This window comes from Corythoichthys intestinalis, chromosome 15, assembly GCF_030265065.1.
Source record: "Corythoichthys intestinalis isolate RoL2023-P3 chromosome 15, ASM3026506v1, whole genome shotgun sequence".
In the NCBI taxonomy this organism is placed as follows: domain Eukaryota; kingdom Metazoa; phylum Chordata; class Actinopteri; order Syngnathiformes; family Syngnathidae; genus Corythoichthys; species Corythoichthys intestinalis.
Window position 1 is genome coordinate 13,756,623 of NC_080409.1, and position 22,130 is coordinate 13,778,752.

The window sequence follows — 22,130 nt, forward strand, 5'->3', positions numbered from 1 at the left end:
GCCAATAGCACTGCTTCACTCAACAATCAACCTGTGTATTTAAAGCCTTGATTCCCACTTCCACTCTGTCAGACCATCTGTGAAGCCTGCCTTTTACCTGCCTGCCAAGCTGTCCAAATCTGACTGATGATCCTAAACCTGCCTGACTTTGCCCTGCTCCCCTACCCCGGTAACTCGATACTGCCTTTTGGAGTCCTTACTGCCTAGCCCATGTTTGTACTGCTGCCTGCTTTTTGCCTGCCCTGCTGTTGCGTGTGTGTCTCCCCAGCCCTTTAATTAAAGGAAAGAACTGTGTAAACGTGACACATTTGTGGTCCTCCTTTGTCTGGCCCATGACAATACAACCCCTAGCAAAAAGTATGGAATCACCGGTCTCGGAAGAGCACTCAGACATTTTATCATGTAGAACAAACTACAGGTTTGCATAGGGAGGCTAGGGACAGAACACTACCAACTCTCAGGATGCTTAAATTGTCCCCACCAACTTTTAAGCAACCTTATTTGCATTGTATAATGACTTCAGTTGTATAGGTCATTTGGACTGTCTTCCCATATTGTAAGCATAGAATAGACCCTACCATTATGAAGCATTTTCATTATATTAAAGTTTTCATTGACCCCTTTTCACTTTCTGAATCTGCCAGTCCATTTTATTCCCTCCCTAAACGCGCGTTTGATTGGCTGATGACTTGACCCCACCACCCCCACAAATACAATATGCTGCCTCCTCCGCCCCTTTCAAAGATGAGGAGTATTAGTTTTTTTTCCCCGCCAGCAGCAGCCACTGTAAATAATGTAAAAAGATGTCAATGTTGTGGAGGTGGGGAACAAACCACTAATTTTGCTACTGAAAGTCCGACCTGCATTAGAGTTAGCATAACATTAAATCTGTGTGAATTTCTCAAACTCGAGGCGGAAGCAGCTTTGAGAGAAATATCCTCCCGAATGTTTTCTACTGTTAACTTTAATTAAACTATAAGAAATGTAGCGAACCTCTTTTTCCCCAGTTTTCATTTTTATTTAAATGGTCTTGAAGCAGCCCAAAGGAGCTTTCAATTTTTGTTAGTTTGGCTGTGCTTGTGGACAAAAGCAGTCTTGTTTTACCTGAAGGAAGGCTCCATTTTTTATTTTTTTATTATTCCCTGACTAAGACTAGTTCTTTGTGATCTTAAAGCAGTAATGTGAAGTAAGGTTGGCCAACCATGTTTTTGAATAATATCAATGGCTAAACAGTTATAAGCATATTTTCGTTATTTTTTTTAATCGCAACCTTTCCAAGATTCTTTGTTTAACCCATAGCAACGCCCTTGACAACGAAAATGCTCTTCTTCGGCAATCTTCGGAAATTACGTCACACCGGGAAGTGAGGGAAGTGCGCCATAGAACAGTATTGTTTGTTGCATTGCTTCTCGGTAAGATGCCACGGCGGTGTGTGGCGATGTTTTGTTCTCACTCAAACGAAAAGTTGTATGAGTGGCCAAAGGATAGCAGGGCACGTAAATGGACATCTTTCGTTCGCACTAAGCGAATGAATTTCACGCCATCATCGAGTAGTGTTCTCTGCTGCAAACACTTCGAAGATGCCTGCTTCCTTAACCGGTCTGCTTATGATCAAGGATTTGCCAAAAAGTAAGTGTGATTTTTGGATAGATGACTGATGACTTTGTCAAAGCAGAGCTGCCAACTGTTGTGGAATGAACAGTATAAGCTAGCGACGTTAGCCGAAAGTTAACTCGTGACAATCCCCGATCATAGTTGTTGTTGCGTTCGCTAGGTTAAGCGTGTTTAAATTGTGTGTCATCTACGATCTTGTCCAAAAGGGTTAATCCACTGTCAATCGGGAAATGGGTGTGGATGTGCATATAAACGGGTCGGTGTCGCGGTAATTCACGGTCACGTTGCCGTAAAATACACACACCGCCAGTGAGTTTGTGCACATTTATTTGTATTTGTATTATGTATTTCCACCTTCATGCTTGAAGCATTGCATTGCGGTTGTACGGTTCGCCGTTTCTTTAACAGTGATCGCTTGATAGCCTTCTAGTTTGTGTTTCGCCGCTTCGCGAGAGCCGCTGACAGGTGACAAGTGTTGCTTTTAATGTCTGCTGGCAGCAAATCAGCGAGCGCGCAGGTCATGCAGTGAATCATGGGAAATGTTGTCTCGGGACAACACTGAAGTAGTGCTTTGTAATCTGTTCGCTTGTGTGAAAAAACTACATTTCCTCACGCCATTAGACGCCACTTCCTCCCGATAGCCCCGAGCTGTGTTGTACTGATTAGCTCCATGTGTTAAAAAAGAAACAAAGTTGTCGGCACGTCGTGTGTTCGATACATTTGTAAACAAAAAGCTCATAACAAGACACTGCACGATCCGTTTAAGAAACGCTGGGACTGGAGAGCTGTGAATAGTAGGAGGCAAGGAGGAGATGAACGAGAAGCGAAACTTTGCGGTCGAATGTGGCGGCAGTCCACTATTATTTTGTTTTCTTATTGTTGCTACAATTAAGTGGAGAAAGCCATCAACGACTCATCTCCTTCTTTCCCCCCAACGTTTTTATATTATTATTTTGTATGCACGAGAGCTGCCGGATCTGCCAAAATGAACATGAAGTCTGACTATTATTTTTTTTAACAATGTCATCAGATAGACAAAAACATAAAATTATGTGCAAATGCCTGCATCTTCAAATCATGAAAATAATAACAGCCTATATTTTACCAATCTTTTAATCTCGATGGGTCTTGTATCCATTCCATGTCGGGTAGTCTAGGCACATTGTTTGCATCCTGATTAGCGTCTGGCTAATACATGTTAGGTCCAACATAAAATTCCAACCTCCTCTTCTTCCTCCAACTCTTCAAAAACTTGGATCTCCTCTCTTGCGCTCGATCTATCGCTTATATCGCTGTTTGAATCATTGTTTGAAGGGCTTTGTATGGCGGTCGTTTGTATGGAGCTTCCATCGCTGTTCTCGGTGTGACGTATCACTTCCGGGTTCGTCCCCTTTCAGGCTCGAACTTCGGAAACGCGGTTATTTTGTCAAATATACAACATATAAATTATTTTTTTCATGCTTTATTTGTTGGACAATGTTTAATTACTTTAATTGTGACCCTATTTGGCATGTTATGAAATTACGTCACATTACTGCTTTAAATTTATTTAGACAGACAATTTTGTGTGGTCTTAAGGCAAATGTTTATTTTTTTGAATTCCTGGATCGTTAAGAGTTAATTATCAAGTTTGTATTTCTTGTGTATGTTAATAAAATTTCTGTTCAAACATTGCAAATATAAATTTGCTAATAAAATCCAGACATTTATTCCAGAGGTTTTCAAAATGATTCTTTACTAGTTTGTGAAAACAAAGGTTTGAATTGAATGTTGTACCACCTGAACCAATATGCAATGCAAAACCCGACCTCCTTAAAACTGGAAGACAAAAAAATTAAATCCCCTTGTTTTCAGTGTAAACCTACTGAAAAAAAGTGAAATTATCTGCCAGTGCTTCAAGTGTAATTTACTCAGATTTCTTCATACAAGAAAAATAGCAATCTGAAATAAAGATTAACAGATTTTTTAAAGCAAAAATTGTGTAGATTTAATCTAAAAAAGATTTTTTTTTAAATTTGTCAGAAATATTCTTAATTCAAGAAATATATTGTTGAAAACATTCTTTGAAAGGATTTTTTCTACATTTAGGCAAAAAATGACCAACTTTTAGATGTATGGGCTTTATAAGAAAATATAGTAATTTTTACTTAAATGGAATAATCTGACAATAATCTGTTGGCTACCCTTTAACACCCAAAACAAGATGGAGAAAAATATTCAACTAGACGTCTGAAAGTTAGTTTAAATCAATACAGATTTATTTTGCATTAGTCATTTAGCCTATCAATTAATTAGCTTCATATTGGTGAGAAATATCAGTTTGGTCTTAATAATGTCCCGTCCCCAGCAGAAAGTGTACATGCAGGTTATGCTGTTACATTATCTTCAACTTTAATGTCCACCGTATGTTATTAAGGAGTTAAGATTGAGGTTTTGCATTTAAATGTGAGGAAATTAGGAAAGATAAAAAATTAAGGGTTTCTGTTTGTTGTTGTTAGCTGTTATTTTGCGCATCTTTGAAAAAAATACAATTTTAAATGAAAATCAGTTTCTCATATATGCCATGTTACAGAAGTGTACTGCAGTATAGCCTAATGCATGCGTAAAACCTGTTGTGTTTTATAGGCATAACTTCCAAAAGCATTTTTCTTTGCAGAAAAAAACAAAAAATAATCTGGCTCCGTGGCGACCTTTATTTCAGGGCGTTCCGGCAAGTAATACTAGCCACGTTGACCCCTGGATGGCACAAATATCTGCACAGACAGATTCGGCCCTACCTGAAGAATGGAAGGTAGCGTATACGTCGCCATAGAAACATGCCATGGCCGCCGCGCGGCGCTCGCGCCTTGAGCCAAAGTGATGACGTCATGCGTCACAGGGCTGCCAACCGGCGATGACGTCTTCGACGTGCGGCAGGTGAACCGAGGCGAGGCGACGCCCGTGGCGGCCTTTGTAGTCCGTGACGACGACGACAAGCTTCTCCCGACCGACAGGCAGAAGATGGCGGAGGTTAGAATTGGAGTAAGTTCACAGCTAAATTAAATAGCCACCTCAACACCACACCAATGAACTCATATAACACACAGAGAAGTCAAAATGTGAGTGGAAAGTCAAATAACGGCCGTGTTTTCGGACAAGTGACTTTTGGAAGCTTTGATTGACAACTCCGCTTGAACGGGTAAGGGCGGGATTTGGCTGACGTCACAACCTCTACCCCCACTATGACTAATTACAATTCACATGATGAACTATTTGGTATATTTTATAATGGAGGGCATTTAAAATTTGCATGAAAAAATTTTATAATTCATTCACTGTCATTGACGCCTTTTGACATTTCCCAGTCTGAATTGATTGGACGTCTGTTAGGGCTGTTCGATTTTGCCTAACAAGAAAATCACGATTAATTTCTCTGAAACCCGATTTTCCGATGCTGATTATGATTTCTTGGAGGAAAAAAATTGTAAAGTATTTGGAATGTATTCTATTTAAACTTCTCTTTATAAGAACTGAAAGTCCCAATGAATTTTACTCACACACAAAAAACAATCCCTTGGGATTAAAAGCATTTTATTTATACAACAGACTCCTAATCTGTTCTTAATTAAAGCGATAATGAGAGAAGAAAGTCTATACAGTGGTACCTCTACATATGAATTTAATTTCTTTCCAGGACCTGGTTTGTAAGTCGAAATAGCCGTATGTCGACTGGGATTTTCCCATAAGAATACAATATATTTCAATTAATTTGTTCCACAGTGCAAAAACCTATGCTAAATCCTTAATAAATTCTGCAGATACAATTAAGAATAGCAATTACACCTATCAAAACACATGAATTATAAATAAAAGTTGGAATAATTATAATAATAAATGGAAATTTTAAAAAGTGTTTTTATTGTCACCTTAGAGACTGGCGAACAGATGTGGGAGGAGACGGCGGGTGCATGTGAAAACGGTGAGCTGTGTTCTAATTTAACAAATGCATTAAATAAGACACATGAAAAACTAATAGATTATGAAAAAATAAGGAATAATAACAAAAGGGTTAGTCACCTTAACTTGCTTGCTAACAGAGGTCGGAGGGAGGTGTGTAGGTATGTTAGGGGCAGTGAGCAGCGTTGTCTTGCCAGTTCACTCACACGTACATGACGCTTATAATTTTGTATCATTTCATTTTTAATTTCAATGGTAAGCGTCACCTTTTTGCTTTTTCATAACCTGCACTATGCAGCACTGACCTTCTTGGGACCCATGTTGATGTCTTTCACAAGAAAATCTCCGTGCGTCCGTCTTGCGGGAAAACAATGAACTTGTAGTATTGTCATAAATTGTCATATTTCGAGCGTGTCGTCATGTCAAGACAAATGACGAGTGAAATTTTACTTCGGATGCTGAACGGATCGTAAAGTGGGGAGAACAAGTATTTGATACACTGCCGATTTTGCTGGTTTTCCCACTTCGAAGCCATGTAGAGGTCTGTAATTTGTATCATAAGTTCTCTTCAACTGTGAGGGACGGAATGTAATGCAAAAATCCAGAAAATCACATTGTATAATGTTTAAATAATAAATTTGTATTTAACTGCATGAAATCAGTATTTGATACATTACCAACTAGTAAAATTTTCAGCTCTTAGTTCTTTTTTAAGAACCCCTCCTGTTCTCCACTCATTTCCGGAAGTTACTGCACCTGTTTGAACTTGTTACCTGTATAAAAGACACCTGTTCACATGCTCAAACAAGCAAACTCCAACCTCTCCACAATGGCCAAGACCAAAGAGCTGTATAAGGACATCAGGGATAAAATAATAAACCTGCACAAAGCTGGGATGGGCTACACGAAAATAAGCAAGCAGCTCGGTGAGAAGGTAACAACTGTTGGAGCGATTATTAGAAAATGATTTTCTGGATTTTTGTATTGATCACAGTTGAAGAGAATTTATGATACAAATTACAGACCTCTACATGCTTTGCAAGTGGGAAAACTAGCAAAATCGGCAGTGTATCAAATACTTGTTCTCCCCACTGTATGTCGAGGTACCACTGTATACCATTTGAATCCAAATCAACCATGAGAAAAGGTAGTAGGTCAGTCTGTAAACCAAATAGTTTGTCAGCAAGTCCGTCTGCCAACCAGCTAGCCAGCCAGTCAACCAAGTCAGTCAGGGGAAGTAGGTTGGCAGCCAGGCTCAGGGTGATGTGCTGTCACATTTCTCTCTGGTCTTACTTAGATAAATTAATGATTGGTGCAAAACCGCCACTCAATAATAACAATATGCAAGGTGTAAATCACTCTGTCTAATAAAACACAAATATGCACCCAAGTGAAGGTAACAGAGTGATCCCTTAGGTTTATGAGCCCGCATCTTTACAAAAGACGTCAGATCAAACACATTAATGGGCCAATGAACAATGTGCATATAGATTCAATTTTCAAAAGTAGACATTTGCATTTTGCCAAAATGTTATTGTATGAAAAAGAAAAACATGACATGCTTTTAGTTACTGTAATCTAGTGGCAGCAATCTTGACACGAAAACGAGACAGAGGGACTTTCATACTTGTGGTATTGTGCAATATTCACAGCCAGACGTGGCGCTATATCATCGTCTGTCGTTGTGTTGTACATGAAAGTATGCAGACGAAGTGAATGTTGAACGTTTCAAGGCTGCATGTTTTATTTGATAGTCCACTGCAATCCTTCTACATATCCAACAATTCTTGAGGTGATACGGTGGGGCAAATAAGTATTTAGTCAACCACTAATTGTCCAAGTTCTCCCACTTGAAAATATTGGAGAGGCTTGTAATCGTCAACATGGGTAAACCTTAACCATGAGGGACAGAATGTGATTTAAAAAAAAAAAAAAAACAGAAAATTACATTGTTTGATTTTTGAAGAATGTATGTCAAATCGTGGTGGAAAATGAGTATTTGGTCAATAGCAAAAGTTCATCTCAATACTTTGTTATGTACCCTTTGTTGGCAATAACGGAGGTCAAACGTTTTCTGTAACCCTTCACAAGCTTTTCACACACTGTTGCTGGTATTTTGGCCCATTCCTCCATGCAGATCTCCTCTAAAGCGATGATGTTTTGGGGCTGTCGTTGGGCAACACGGACTTTCAACTCCCTCCACAGATTTTCTATGGGGTTGAGATCTGGAAACTGGCTAGGCCACTCCAGGACCTTGAAATGCTTCTTACGAAGCCACTCCTTTGTTGCCCTGGCTGTGTGTTTGGGATCATTATCATGCTGAAAGACCCAGTGTAGCTGCCATTAAGGCAGAATAAAGAAATAAATAATTGACTCTTTGATCTGGGAGTGTAATGTTAAGTATTTAGTTTCTTTGATATGGGGTGGGAACTAAAGTTCACTGCCGCGGGTTGACAGGGGCACTATTAAGTGTTACATCGGCGTATTATTTGATGAACACTACTACAGTACAGACAACTTTTCAGTACCTCTGATTAAGATCAACAAGGAAACATCTCAAGTGCATAGTGCATCGAAGAATTGAAGCTGAACTAATTTCCTCTGGAGTAAAGCGGCCAATGAGGTAATTTAGTTTGCGTTATTTGTGAGTTTGCGTTAATTGACTTAGTTTCTGTTAGTGTAGTTATGTATTCATGTTGTTTTATGTTTCTGTGTGAATATAATTTGACTTCATGTATATATCTATCTGTGCTGTATGAAAATGATCTGACTTAATGTATATATTTGTCTGAACTGACTTTATGTATATTTTTATCTGTATTGTTCAGTTCTCACGGCATTGTCACAGCATTGTCAAGGCAAATCAAGTTCTGTGATTAAAGCCCGTAAAAGAGAAACAGCTTGGTTCGTCATTTCGACTCGAGAGGGAATTTCACCCAGCCACGTCTCATCTTCAATGCCCTTGCTGATGGAAGGAGATTTTAACTCAAAATCTCTCGATACATGGCCCCATTCATTCTTTCCTTTACACAGATCAGTCGTCCTGGTCCCTTTGCAGAAAAACAGCCCCAAAGCATGTTTCCACTCCCATGCTTCACAGTTGGTATGGTGTTCTTCGGATGCAATTCAGTATTCTTTCTCCTCCAAACACGAGAACCTGGGTTTCTACCAAAAAGTTCTATTTTGGTTTCATCTGACCATAACACATTCTCCCAGTCCTCTTCTGGATCATCCAAATGCTCTCTAGCGAACCGCAGACGGGCTTGGATGTGTACTGGCTTCAGCAAGGGGACACGTCTGGCAGTGCAGGATTTGAGTCCCTGGCGGCGCATTGTGTTACTGATAGTAGCCTTTGTTACTGTGGTCCCAGCTCTCTGTAGGTCATTCACTAGGTCCCCCCGTGTGGTTCTGGGATTTTTGCTCACCGTTCTTGTTATCATTTTGATGCCATGGGGTCAAATCTTGCATGGAGCCCCAGATCATGGGAGATTATCAGTGGTCTTGTATGTTTTCCATTTTCTAATAATTGCTCCTACAGTTGATTTCTTTACACCAAGCGTTTTACCTATTGCAGATTCAGTCTTCCCAGCCTGGTGCAGGTGTACAATTTTGTCTCTGGTGTCCTTCGACAGCTCTTTGGTCTTGGCCATAGTTTGGAGTGTGACTGACGGTTGTGGACAGGTGTATTTTATACCGATAAACAGTTAAAACAGGTGCCACAAATACAGGTAATGAGTGGAACCTCATTACACCTCGTTAGAAGTTAGACCTAATTGACAGCCAGAAATCAGCAGGTAACCAAATACATATTTTCCCCTCTAATTTGGAAATAAATTCTTTAACTTTAAAAATCAAACAATGTGATTTTCTGTTTGTTTTTTCCAACACTCTCTCATGGTTGAGGTTTACCCATGTTGACAATTACAGGCCTCTCTAATCTTTTCAAGTAGGAGAACTTGCACAACTGGTGGTTGACTAAATACTTATTTGCCCCACTGTACATTTACTTGCATTTTGAAATTTGTGTCCAGAGTTGGCTGGGCAAAATTAGCAAAATCGCCGGTAGCCATGGTTGTTGTTGTTCTTGTTTAAGATGGCGCTCGCTCTTGTGGGAGGAAGCAGAAATGCAGAAGAAACTACGGCAGCTCATATAAACCAAAATGGTGCATTTTGTACGGACTTGAACATTTTTAACATCGTTTAAACCAGAAAAGTCGGTTTCAGTTCAAAATACATTAATCGAACAGTCTTATCGTCTATCATTAGCAATGATTCATTAGGTCATTCTAGGGGGGAAAAAAAAATCTTTGAATAGCAAAAATTTATAAAATTGCATTACATTTGTATTATTGTGAACTCACTGGCAGCCACTGACAACAATGCATGTCCAAGGACCTACAACACTTTGTGACTCATGACTTGGGGTTTATGTTTGTTTGTGAACACACTACTGGTGTTCCTCAACACATTTTCTCTTTGACTTATTGGCTTTTTGACTAAACACAGGAAAAACTTCAAATTGCCCCAAAATTAGCAGGAAGAGACACAAAATAAACAGGAACCAAATGACCAAAAATCACCAGAATTTAACCCAAAAGCAACATAAAGTGACCTGTGACCCAGAAATGTCATAAAGTCTACAGAGAATTACCACTCAAATGCCCCAAAGCGTACCGGAAGTGACCCAAAATAGACAATAGGTATCGAATTCATTCAAACTGGGAGGATTAGCGATGAATGCTCATCATTCACCACCATTGACGCCACTAGACATCCAATTCACTTGGAGTGGGAGGGCCAACTGAATGTCTACCAGCGTCAATGGCATGCAATGAGTCAACGAGAAAACGCAAAAAAAACTGTCCTCCAATTTTGACTTATTTGCTGCCAAAGGGTGCAAGACCAGTTAGACTGATTCATTGTGGGCGGAGCTGGAAGTGAATGGGACGCCACGTCTTTATTCCCAAATGTGACCCCGAACCTATATGTCCGCTGTCCTGGCAGGCATGATAAGAAAAAGTTCCCGCCTGGAGTCATCGGGCTACTATAGCAGTGACGGTGTGCCCGTCATCTCGTACAAGGAGACGCCTTACAGGTAGGCAGGTGTGTTCATGACGTATCTAGACCATCAACCTCGCCACCATATCGGATGTGGCAGAGTGATAGCAATTGGGCAAAAAAGACAGCAAAGCTCTGCCACGCCCAATATGGCAGACACGTTTCAAGGAGCTGAAGGTGGCGCTTGCCTTGTCCTCACAGGAAGCTTTGGACTCGGATCCGCGCTCATCCGCGCCTCCGCCGAGCCCCCATGGACAGCGTGAAGACTAACGTCCAGCGGTCGGAAAGTCCCGTCGTAGAAGTTAGTCCGGCACCGGTGCGCAGAGGAGTGGCAGGGCTGCGCTTGGCGCGGAGTTACCTCCTCCCCCTTCTCATTCTTGTAATCTTGATCTGTGAGTTTAACAAATCAGAAGGTTGTAGTACTAAAATATCTCATTTTGAGAGGATTCTGGTCTTGAAAGATGGTTGCGGTCCACAGGTAAAGTTCGAAATTCGCGAGACAGTCGCTAGAATGAGCTCCTGTAAAAAGAGGTTATATTCTGCAGAGATGTTTGTAGTCCAGAGAAAATTGTATACTTGGGGTTCATCTCACAACAGACACCTGTAGTCAAAAAATACTCCTTCAATATAAAGATTGCAGTCCAGAGTAACCTTTCCAATCCTGTTAGAAGATTGGTGTTCTAGTCCGAAGAAAATGTTCTAGTCTTCTTTTCCATCTGCAGGATGGCATACCTCCATGTTCTCACCGTTTTTTGACTTTGACTTCTTCTCCGCAGTGTGGGAGCTGGTAATCCCGCAAATGACGAACGGCATGGCTTCCTCCGACTTGGTACGAGCAGCTTTCTCATTTAGCTCAGACAGACCTGGTGAGCTTTCTCTCACCGGTCCGTCTCTAGACCCGGCAGATCTCCGGACGCAGCAACGAGCTGGTGGAGGAATTTTACAAGAAGTTCAATGAGCTGAAGGCTCGCCTCAACAGCTACGAGGAGCTGATTCGCAAAGACAACAAGGCGCCTCTGTGGGCCAACGTTCCTAACTACGCTCTGGAGTCGGCCGGTGAGTATGCTGCGACCCGCCGGGCCTTGTTGCTGTCTCATGACCTCAGTGAGCCTCATTATGATCTCATTATTGAAAAGCCAGCGCTGCTGTGGGAGCGGATGGCAAACGTACGACATATGACACGTGACAACCCTGTGACAAAAGGGTGATCAATGATAAAACATGTCACATGACAAGGTATGCGTGACATAGAGATGTGTCCTAAACCTGGGACAGGTATGACAAACATGATCAACACATGACAAATGTATCAGACGTGACAAACGTATGACGTATATTTCTTTTGAAAAATGTTTTGTCATTTTTAAAATACCGTATTGCTGCTTAGAAGGTGCACCTAAAAGCCTTCATTTTCTCAAAAGCAGACAGTGCGCCTTAAAATCCGATGCGCCTTATATGAAGGGTGGTCAAAAGTTTACATACACTTGTGAAGAACAATGTCATGGCTCTCTTGAGTTTCCAGTTATTTCTACAACTCTGATTTTTCTCTGATAGAGTGATTGAAACAGATACTTCTTTGTCACAAAAAACATTCATTAAGTTTGGTTCTTTTATGACTTTATTATGGGTGAACAGAAAAAAAGTGATCAAATCTGCTGGGTCAAAAATATACATACAGCAGCGCTATTATTTGGTAACATGTCCCTTGGCCATTTTCACTTCAATTAGGCGCCTTTGGTAGCCATCCGCAAGCTTCTGGCAAGCTTCTGGTTGAATCTTTGACCACTCCTCTTGACAGAATTGGTGCAGTTCAGTTAAATTTGATGGCTTTCTGACATGGACTTGTTTCTTCAGCATTGTCCACAAGTTCTCAATGGGTTTAAGTCAGGACTTTGGGAAGGCCATTCGAAAACCTTAATTCTAGCCTGATTTAGCCATTCCATTACCACTTTTGATGTGTGTTTGGGGTCATTGTCCTGTTGGAACACCCAACTGCGCCCAAGACCCAATCTTCGGGCTGATGACGTTAGGTTATCTTGAAGAATTTGAAGGTAATCCTCCTTCTTCATTATCCCAATTAAATTGTAAAGCACCAGTTCCATTGGCAGCAAAACAGCCCCACAGCATAATACTACCACCACCGTGCTTGACAGTAAGCATGGTGTACTTGGGGTTAAAGGCCTCACCTTTTCTCCTCCAAACATATAGCTCGGCATTGTGGCCAAACAGCTCAATTTTTGTTTCGTCTGACCACAGAACTTTCCTCCAGAAGGTCTTATCTTTGTCCATGTGATCAGCAGCAAACTTCAGTCGAGCCTTAAGGTGCCGCTTTTGGAGCAAGGGCTTCCTTCTTGCACGGCAGCCTCTCAGTCCATGGAGATGCAAAACACGCTTGACTGTGGACACTGACATCTGTGTTCCAGCAGCTTGTAATTCTTGGCAGATCTGCTTTTTGGTGATTCTTGGTTGAACCTTCACCCTCCTGAACAGTTTTCTCTCAGCAGCAGGTGATAACTTGCGTTTTCTTCCTGATCGTGGCAGTGACAAAACAGTGCCATGCACTTTATACTTACAATTGTTTGCACTGTTGCTCTTGGGACCTGCAGCTGCTTTGAAATGGCTCCAAGTGACTTTCCTGACTTGTTCAAGTCAATGATTCGCTTTTTCAGATCCATGTATGTATATTTTTGACCCAGCAGATTTGATCACTTTTTCTGTTAACCCATAATAAAGTCATAAAAGAACCAAACTTCATGAATGTTTTTTGTGACAAAGTATCTGTTCCAATCACTCTATCGGAGAAAAATCAGAGTTGTAGAAATAACTGGAAACTCAAGTGAGCCATGACATCATGTTCTTCACAAGTGTATGTAAACTTTTGACCACAACTGTATATGAAAACAGCTTTAAAATAGGTATTCATTCAAGGTGCGCCTTATAGTGTGAAAAATACGGTAACTTATTTAGATCAGTATTAGTTATTACAGTTTTATAAATACATTTATACTTATTTTACTTTGCAAAATTATTTTGTCATACTATGAAAAATATTTTGTAATTTTTTAAAAAATCCTTTAAAAAATACTTCATACTCTATTATTTTATGTGTTCTTAAAATAGTTTTATGCCATACTTATGAAAATATCTTTTTACTCTGACATACTTTTGAAAATATTGTTTTATACCGTTAACTTTAATTGTCACAATGATAAATGTCCAGTCATCCTTCTGTAAATTTAGATGAATTTATTAGTAGTAGACGTCCAGCCCATTTGAAATAGAAGGGCTGGCAGCGAATCAACAATCATTTGCTGACACATCAATTGGCAGCCAATGAGTTCAAATACTTTCCCAGATACATTTCTTTACTGTTCTTCATTCTACACCCGCGCTCAAAGGATTTGATTATTCACCATTCAGTTGAATGAGTCTCAAAACTTTTGACTAAGTTTAAAAAAAAAAAATAGTGATCTTTTTTTTAAAACTATAATGTATGAAGAACCGACGTGTGCGACATACGTACGCCGAACGTTGACCAGGTTTGCGTCGTCAGGCGCCAGCGTGGTGTGCAGCTCATCGTCGGTGCCATACAACGTCAAGACCAAACCCAACCCCATATTGGGCCTCGGGTGGTTAACAGGCCGTTCCGGCAGGGCCGTCCGGGCGCGAGTGGTCATCGAGGTAAGGCTCGCCGCTCGCTCGTAAGACCGCCTGCAACTGAGCCCTCTCGTGATGTCCTGCCGTTGCCCCCGCAGGGAAAGTCGGAGCTGCAACCGGGTAACTGCTGGGCCTTCGCCGGCCAGCAGGGCAACCTGACGGTGGCCCTCTCGCATCCGGTGGTGGTGACCAGCGTGACGCTAGGACACATCACCAAGAGCATTTCGCCCACCGGCGACATCCCGCACGCGCCTAAGGAGTTCTCGGTTTACGTGAGTAGCTCGCCGATCCGGCTCTGTTCCTCTTGCTATCTGGTCACTTCCTGTTGACTTTGATCTCCAGCAGTGTTGTTTCCGTCAACAATGACGATAACGAAAATATTTCGCTGACGAGCTAAAAATGTGACTTGGGAGACTAGAACATAACGAGACAAATGCTAGTTTTCCTCTGACAAGACGACGAAATGGACATGCGGCAATTTCTGTTATATGTTCACATTGCGTGACATTTTTATATTGTATGTGGAGTACGTCAGCTTGAATCGTAGCAGTTTGGGTCGCGTCACTCATGTGAGATGTGCTGTGCCTCTCCCTCACTCTCCTCACCGGAATTTAGGATGTGTCTAAAGCTAGGCTGCGCTCCATCTTGCTAGTTTGGAAACACGGTACGATTTGTTTTCTTATCTTTGCAAGAGAGAATATGAATTGCTGCTTTAGCTTTCAAAGGTCTGTGCTGAGTGATTATCAGACGCTAAATGTAACTCCTAGCGTAAGCGTAGCATTCACGTTCGCATTAGCTCCAGAATGGTGACCGTACTTTTAAAACACTGGCCGGTCTAAAGCAGAGCTAATTGGATTTTCTGGTCAGTAATTCCAGAGGAGAGCCAGTTGACGAAATTGCATTTAGCCAGGGGTGAAAGTGGGCCGGAACGATCTGGACTGCCGTGCCGGTATAAAATTCAGGAGCGGAACGATGCTTTGATCATAGACCTCAGCTGGATAGCGGCTCTCGAGGACCGGATTTGCAGACAATTGGTTCACATTATTATCAATTTTAATGTACAGTTGAATGAAAAAGTATCTGAACCTTTTGGAATTTCTCACATTTATGCATAAAATGACCATCAAATGTGAGCTGATCTTTTTCAAAATCACACAGATGAAATAAGTGTCTGCTTTAACCAAAACCACCCAAATATTTATAGGTTTTCATATTTGCATGAGGATAGCATGCAAACAATGACAGAATGGGAAAAAATAAGTGAAACCTCTGCCTAAGGAGACTTAAAAAGCAATGGAAACCAATTTTTACCTAACATTTTAAAGTCAGGTGTGAGCCCAATCACTCATGAGTGGTTAAAGCTGCCCTGCCCACATGCAATGCACATGAGAAGCATTGTCTGATGTGAATCATGGCTAAGTCAAAAGAGCTGTCTGAAGACCTGCAATCAAAGATTGGTACAAAGCTGGGAAAGTATACAAAACCATCTCTAAAAGTGGATGTTCATCAATCGGCAGTCAGAGAACTTGTCTACAAATGGAGAGAGTTTGGCACTGGAGTGGCCGTCCACAAAAGATGGCACCAAGAGGTCAGCGCAGAATACGCAGAGAGGTAAAAAAAAAAGAACCCTAGAGTGTCTGTTAAAGACTGACAGAAATCACTGGCACGGTCCAATATCTATGTGCACACATCAACTATATGTAAAACTATGGCCAAGAATGGAGGAGGAAGCCACTGATGTCTTAAAAAAAAATAATTGTTGCTCGTTTATTGTCCGCAAAAAGGGACTTGGACACTCCACACAAGTTTTGGCAAATTATTTTGTGGACTGATGAAACCAAAGTTGAATTGTTTGTGAGTAATACATAACGTCAGGTGTGGAGGAAAAATGGAACAGCTCAACATCATCAACACCTCATCCCCACCGTGAAGCAAGGTGAAGGGAGCATCATGATTTGGGGCTGTTTTGCTACCTCAGGGCCTGGACAACTTGCAATCATTAATGGAAGGATGAATTCAATGGTTTATCAGGGTGTTTTGCAGGAAAACCTATGGCCATCTCTCAGATAGGTAAAGCTAAAAAGAGGATGGATGCTGCAACAAGACCATCCAAAACACAAGGTAACGCAACTTCAGAATCGTTTCAGAAGATCGATGTGCCAGACTGATCTGCAACTACAGGAAGCGTCTGGTTGAAGTTATTGCTGCCAAAGGGGGCGGGGGGGGGGACAGAAAATATTAAATGTGATGGTTCACTTACTTATTTTACCCCCTTCTGTCATTGTTTGCATACTATCCTCATTAAAATATGAAAACCTATTAAGGTTTGGGTGGTTTTAGTTAAAGCAGACACTTTTTTCATCTGTGTGATTTTGACAAAGATCAAAGATTTGTGAACAAAAAAATTCAATGATCTTAGTGTAGTTTTTTTTTTTTTTTCTCCCTGCGCTTTGCCTTCATTAGGGGATGGAGTCGCCCGACTCGCCGGGAATAAAATTGGGAAGCTTCAAGTACAACCGTAACGGTGCCTCCTTCCAGAACTTCCGTGTGTCGGTGAGTATACCACACTGTCAATATGAATATTAAGATGAACTTCAGATGACAAGATGGAACTAGACAATGTAATTTTTATTACCAGGTCAGTTCATATTGCCTATTGACATCGGATCATTTCCTGTTGATTTGGGGGCAATTATATGTCACTGCCTGTACACATCAGGTCACAGGTCACTTTCTATAGATATCGGGTAACTTCCTGTTAATGATGAGGCATTTTCAGGTCACGTTCTGTTGATATTGGGTCACTTCTTGTTGATTATGGGGCATATCCAGATCACTTTTTGTTGACATTTGGTGACTCTCTGGATTTTGGGCCAATTCCATGTCACTTCCCATATCTATCAGGCCAGGGGTCACTTCCTATTGATATTGGGACACTTCCTGTGGATCTTGGGGTCATTACCAGGTCACTCCCTATTGATTTCGGGTCACTTTCTGTGGGTTTTGGGGCATTTCCACGTCACTTCCTATTTATACCAAGTCACGGGCCACTTCCTATTGATATCAGGTCACTTTCAGTTGATTTTGGGGCATTTTCAGGTCAGTTCTTGATGATATCCAGTCATTTCACCTGTAAAAATTTAGTAAATACAGTGATCTGTCGCTACTTCGCGCTTCAAACTTGGTGCCCTCAGTCCATCGCGGATTTTTTTCCAATTTAAAAAACAGCATTTTACCATACTTAAAAATGTAAAGATACAGTAGTATATGCATGTAAACATGTTCAAATCATTTTCTGTTATATATACAGTGGGGCAAATAAGTATTTAGTCAACCAAAGCACAATTTTGTCTCTGGTGTCCTTCGACAGCTCTTTGCTCTTGGCTAAAGATGTCCCGGTCGATCGGGTCATTTTCAAAGTATCGGAATCGGCAAAAAAATATCGGACATGACTTTTTTAAATATATATATTTTTTAATTAAATCGTTTTCTAATTGTATTAACGTTACAGACAAAATGTCTTACACTCATCCAGAGTCTTTAGTTTAGGCTTAAGGTAGGGTTATCAAATTTATCCCGATAACGGCGGTAATTAATTTTTTAAAATGTATCACATTAAATATTTAACACAATTAATGTATGCGTTGCACAACCCACTCACGCATTGTCGTGCTCAATCTGTAATGGCGCCATTCTACCCATTTAGAGAGATAAGAGGCAGCGTAAAATGAATAGAGTGAATTTTGGCAGCCTTTAGAGCCTTTCTTCAATTGGCTAAAACCTTGCAATCCCTCTCCCTATCATTAGAAATATTATGGGAAGCAATGTGGAGAAGCAAGGTAGCAATTGATCTTTTTCTTAACACCTTATGTTAGTTCCCAATGCAGAGAAGATATATCAATTGGTGCCACTTTGCACAGTCATGGTTGCACTTCCCATCATGCATTTGGGCAGAACAGTTAAATGGCTACAGTATCATTTACTGAAAGCTCAACAAATACACTAGATGGCAATATTTAGTCACAATATACAAAGTCACATTTATCCTTTAAGAATTACAAGTCTTTCTATCCGTGGATCCCTCTCACAGAAATTTAATAATGTAAATGCCATCTTGAGGGTTTATTGTCATAATAAACAAATACAGTACTTATGTACTGTATGTTGAATGTATATATTCGTCCGAGTTTTATTCATTTTTTTCTTAATGCATTGCCAAAATGTATATGATCAGGAAAAATTATCGGGAATGATTGGAATTGAATCGGGAGCAAAAAAAAAAAAGCAATCGGATCGGGAAATATCGGGATCGGCAGATACTCAAACTAAAACGATCGGGATCGGATCAGGAGCAAAAAAACATGATCGGAACAACCCTAGTCTTGACCATAGTGGAGTTTAGAGTGTGACTGACTGAGATTGTGGACAGGTGTCTTTCATACCTGTAATGAGTTAAAACAGGTGCCATTAATACAGGAAACGAGTGGAGCCTCGTTAGACCTCGTTTTTTTTTCCACATTCTGTCTCTCATGGTTGAGGTTTACCCATGTTGACAATTACAGACCTCTGTAATATTTTCAAGTGGGAGAACTTGCACAAATAGTGGTTGACTAAATACTTATTTGCACCATTGTATCTTATTCATATCATAATTATTAGATTTGCAGTGCTTAAAAACAATTTATTCTAATACACATATACACACACAAGGGTTTTATTTTTTGTAATTATACTTTATATGATATACAAATATGAATAAGCTCCACCTTTACTTCGCGGATTTTCAATTTCTGCTGGGGTTTGGGGGGGTCTCCATTAACCGCGAAAAACGAGGGATCACTGTATTCCCCTTTTCTATTTTAATATCTATATTTTAATTCCTTTTTTTTTTTAACTTTATTTTTGAACTCTTGGCCGCCAATGACAGCGCAAGACATCCAATGGGAGGGGTCATATCATATGGATTTGACGTCTCGCGCCGTCATTGTCATTAGCATGGAAACTAGCATTATTACTCATTACTCACTATAAAACAACTAAAATGGTACAAAAATATATTTAAAAATATTCTGACACAGGACAATGGATCCCCTGTCAGCAGTTACGTGAACCTATGCGTGGAGAGCAACTGGGGAGACCCCACGTACACGTGCTTGTACAGTTTCAAGGTGCACGGACGGCTGGCGTCCTGACGACCGCAGACAACGCACGGCGACGGACGCCCATTCGCCCGCCATGTCGGTGGGCAGAGCTTCCCATTACGCACTGGCACTTTGAAAAGTCACCTTTCATGAAGATGACGGACTTAACACGTGCAATACTGTGTATTCATAGTTTTATAGTTGTTGTACTGTAATTCAATGTCCGATTTTTTAAATCATCATGAGAAAATACGTGAGAATATAGTTGATGTAAGACGGACCCATCTTAGTGGCTGCTCGCCGTTTCAGCGCTATTGACGGTGATGGATGTCCAATTCCTTTTTTAACTGGCACCCAATGATGGAGCAACTTTATCCAGGTGTCAATACATTTTATGTATTTTCGATTTTATTGTAAATGTAAATATTCACGTTTTGAATTGTTTTAACGAAAATACAGCAAAGTCTTTTTATTTGTCATATTTTTTTAATCATCTTTTTTTATTTACATTTAAAAAAAATAAAAGGGGAAAAAATTACCTTTTTTTTTTTTTACATTTAATAAAAAACAAAAAAGGGAAAAAATATATTCACATTTTTCATCTTTAATTTTTGTTTTATAAAAATAAAACCAAAGATAAAAAGTGAATATTCTATTATTAATTAAAAATGTGTGTGATTAAAAAAAGGAACATACAGTAAATTCTTTTTATATTGATCATTTTTTTAATTGCTAAAACGATTGTTGCCAACCCTCCCATAAAAAATGGATTGGACGTCCAGCACTCGATGGCAGCTAATGAGTTAACAAAAAAAAAAAAAAGATATTTTTTAAGTTAAAAAAATAAAGTGTGTAATTACTGTTTTCTTAAAAAAAAAAAACATTTTTTTAATGAAAAACAATTTTCTGTATTTTCATTTTATAATAAATGTACATTTCACTTCACTAAAATGGACTTTTTCCAATTTACAAAAAAAAAAATCCAAATAAATGTACCAAATTGGTGAGTGACTCAATCTCACAAGAAGTTTGTTTTTAGCGTGATGCTAGGTGATGACTTGGAGGTGGAGCTAGGGGCGGCGCTAGTTTTAGCGCTCTCCTGGCTTCCCTTGAGAGCAGCTTCCAGGCGGGCCTTCAGGGGAGGAGACGTCGACACCAGAGACCTGACGGAAAGTCGACAGTCACATTTTAAGCACTCGCTAACAAAATGGGTGAGCAAATATTGACAGACTTCCCAAACATCCCAAGTCTCCTGGAGGTCTTGTGATATTGTTAAAGTACAGATAAAGTCTGATGAAATATCCCTATTTTGCGACAATGGCTGGTAGTTTTTTTTTTTTTTTTTAACATGCAGGTAAAATAACTCATGCATCATGCTTGGAATAAACTTTCAATTGAATTCAGCCCGTGTGCTTGTTATGGGGCGTCGTAAGGGACATATCAGAGTGACTGCTTGATAAGAGAGCCGATTGGTCTTGTCAGCAAAATTAGCCAATAAGCTTTCAGTGTGAGCGCGCTTCCATTTATCACTCAGGGCAGGGCAGCGCGCAGTACGAAACAAAAATAATTATTTATTAATGACCACATTCTAGCCCAGGGGTCGGGAACCTATGGCTTGCGAGCCATATCTGGCTCTTTTGACGGCCGCATCTGGCTTGCAGACAAATAGTTATTTTAAAAAAAAAAAAAAAAAAAAAAAAGCTCTTTATACTCCTTTGCGCGTTGCGCAAAACGCCGACGTTACCCGGCGACAAGAAAGCTGGTTCGCAGTTATTTTAGTGGGAAAGTGGAGAACATACATGTCGTTGCGTCTATCTATCTAGAATGCCTTGCAAAAGTATTCGGCCCCCTTGAACCTTGCAACCTTTCGCCTCATTTCAGGCTTCAAACATAAAGATATATTCATTCATTCATTCATTCATTTTCCATGCCGCTTTTCCTCACGAGGGTCGCGGAGGTGCTGGAGCCTATCCCAGCTAACTACGGGCAGTAGGCAGGGGACACCCTGTAAAATTTTAATTTTTTGTCAAGAATCAACAACAAGTGGGACACAATCGTGAAGTGGAACAAAATTTATTGGATAATTTAAACTTTTTTAACAAATAAAAAACTGAAAAGTGGGGCGTGCAATATTATTCGGCCCCCTTGCGTTAATACTTTGTAGCGCCACCTTTTGCTCCAATTACAGCTGCAAGTCGCTTGGGGTATGTTTCTATCAGTTTTGCACATCGAGAGACTGACATTCTTGCCCATTCTTCCTTGCAAAACAGCTCGAGCTCAGTGAGGTTGGATGGAGAGTGTTTGTGAACAGCAGTCTTCAGCTCTTTCCACAGATTCTCGATTGGATTCAGGGCTGGACTTTGACTTGGCCATTCTAACACCTGGATACGTTTATTTTTGAACCATTCCATTGTAGATTTGGCTTTATGTTTTGGATCATTGTCCTGTTGGAAAATAAATCTCCGTCCCAGTCTCAGGTCTTGTGCAGATACCAACAGGTTTTCTTCCAGAATGTTCCTGTATTTGGCTGCATCCATCTTCCCGTCAATTTTAACCATCTTCCCTGTCCCTGCTGAAGAAAAGCAGGCCCAAACCATGATGCTGCCACCACCATGTTTGACAGTGGGGATGGTGTGTTCAGGGTGATGAGCTGTGTTGCTTTTACGCCAAACATATCGTTTTGCATTGTGGCCAAAAAGTTCAATTTTGGTTTCATCTGACCAG

At 40.4% G+C, this 22,130-nt stretch overlaps 2 protein-coding genes across 9 annotated transcripts in view; one reads left to right on the plus strand and one right to left on the minus strand.

Moving 5' to 3' along the window:
• Window positions 1-112: 112 nt before the first annotated feature.
• On the plus strand, window positions 113-20,609 carry LOC130930574 (SUN domain-containing protein 3-like). Of its 5 annotated transcripts, XM_057858534.1 has the most exons (12): window positions 113-169; window positions 4,316-4,405; window positions 4,493-4,635; window positions 5,525-5,572; window positions 10,555-10,645; window positions 10,810-11,000; window positions 11,385-11,437; window positions 11,505-11,664; window positions 14,162-14,289; window positions 14,364-14,537; window positions 16,729-16,818; window positions 19,344-19,579. In XM_057858534.1, the coding sequence occupies exons 4-12, from the start codon at window positions 5,539-5,541 to the stop codon at window positions 19,455-19,457; spliced, it is 1,035 nt and encodes a 344-aa protein (XP_057714517.1). In that variant the 5' UTR covers window positions 113-169; window positions 4,316-4,405; window positions 4,493-4,635; window positions 5,525-5,538; the 3' UTR covers window positions 19,458-19,579. The 5 variants fall into 5 exon arrangements, with proteins under 5 accessions (XP_057714517.1, XP_057714518.1, XP_057714515.1 ...); XM_057858535.1 differs by lacking the exon at window positions 5,525-5,572 and having other exon boundaries at window positions 10,555-10,653; window positions 19,364-20,609; XM_057858532.1 differs by lacking the exon at window positions 5,525-5,572 and having other exon boundaries at window positions 19,364-20,609.
• heatr5a (HEAT repeat containing 5a) overlaps window positions 19,046-22,130 on the minus strand; it is a 74,686-nt gene continuing 71,601 nt past the window's right edge. For 2 of the 4 annotated variants that reach the window (XM_057858529.1, XM_057858528.1), the window contains one exon: window positions 19,046-20,569. In XM_057858529.1, coding sequence (XP_057714512.1) covers window positions 20,425-20,569 — 145 coding nt within the window. In that variant the 3' untranslated portion in view covers window positions 19,046-20,424. The remainder of the gene's footprint in view (window positions 20,570-22,130) is intronic. The other 2 variants (XM_057858527.1, XM_057858530.1) reach the window with 1 other exon arrangement.

What these genes read in the sequence shown, in the direction of transcription:
- LOC130930574 (XM_057858532.1), top strand. Translation starts at nt 10,557, where the DNA reads ATGATAAGAAAAAGTTCCCGCCTGGAGTCATCGGGCTACTATAGCAGT. An exon ending in CATTCTTGTAATCTTGATCT is followed by an intron (nt 11,001 to 11,384) that starts GTGAGTTTAACA and finishes TCTTCTCCGCAG; the next exon opens with TGTGGGAGCTGGTAATCCCG. An exon ending in GGGCGCGAGTGGTCATCGAG is followed by an intron (nt 14,290 to 14,363) that starts GTAAGGCTCGCC and finishes TTGCCCCCGCAG; the next exon opens with GGAAAGTCGGAGCTGCAACC.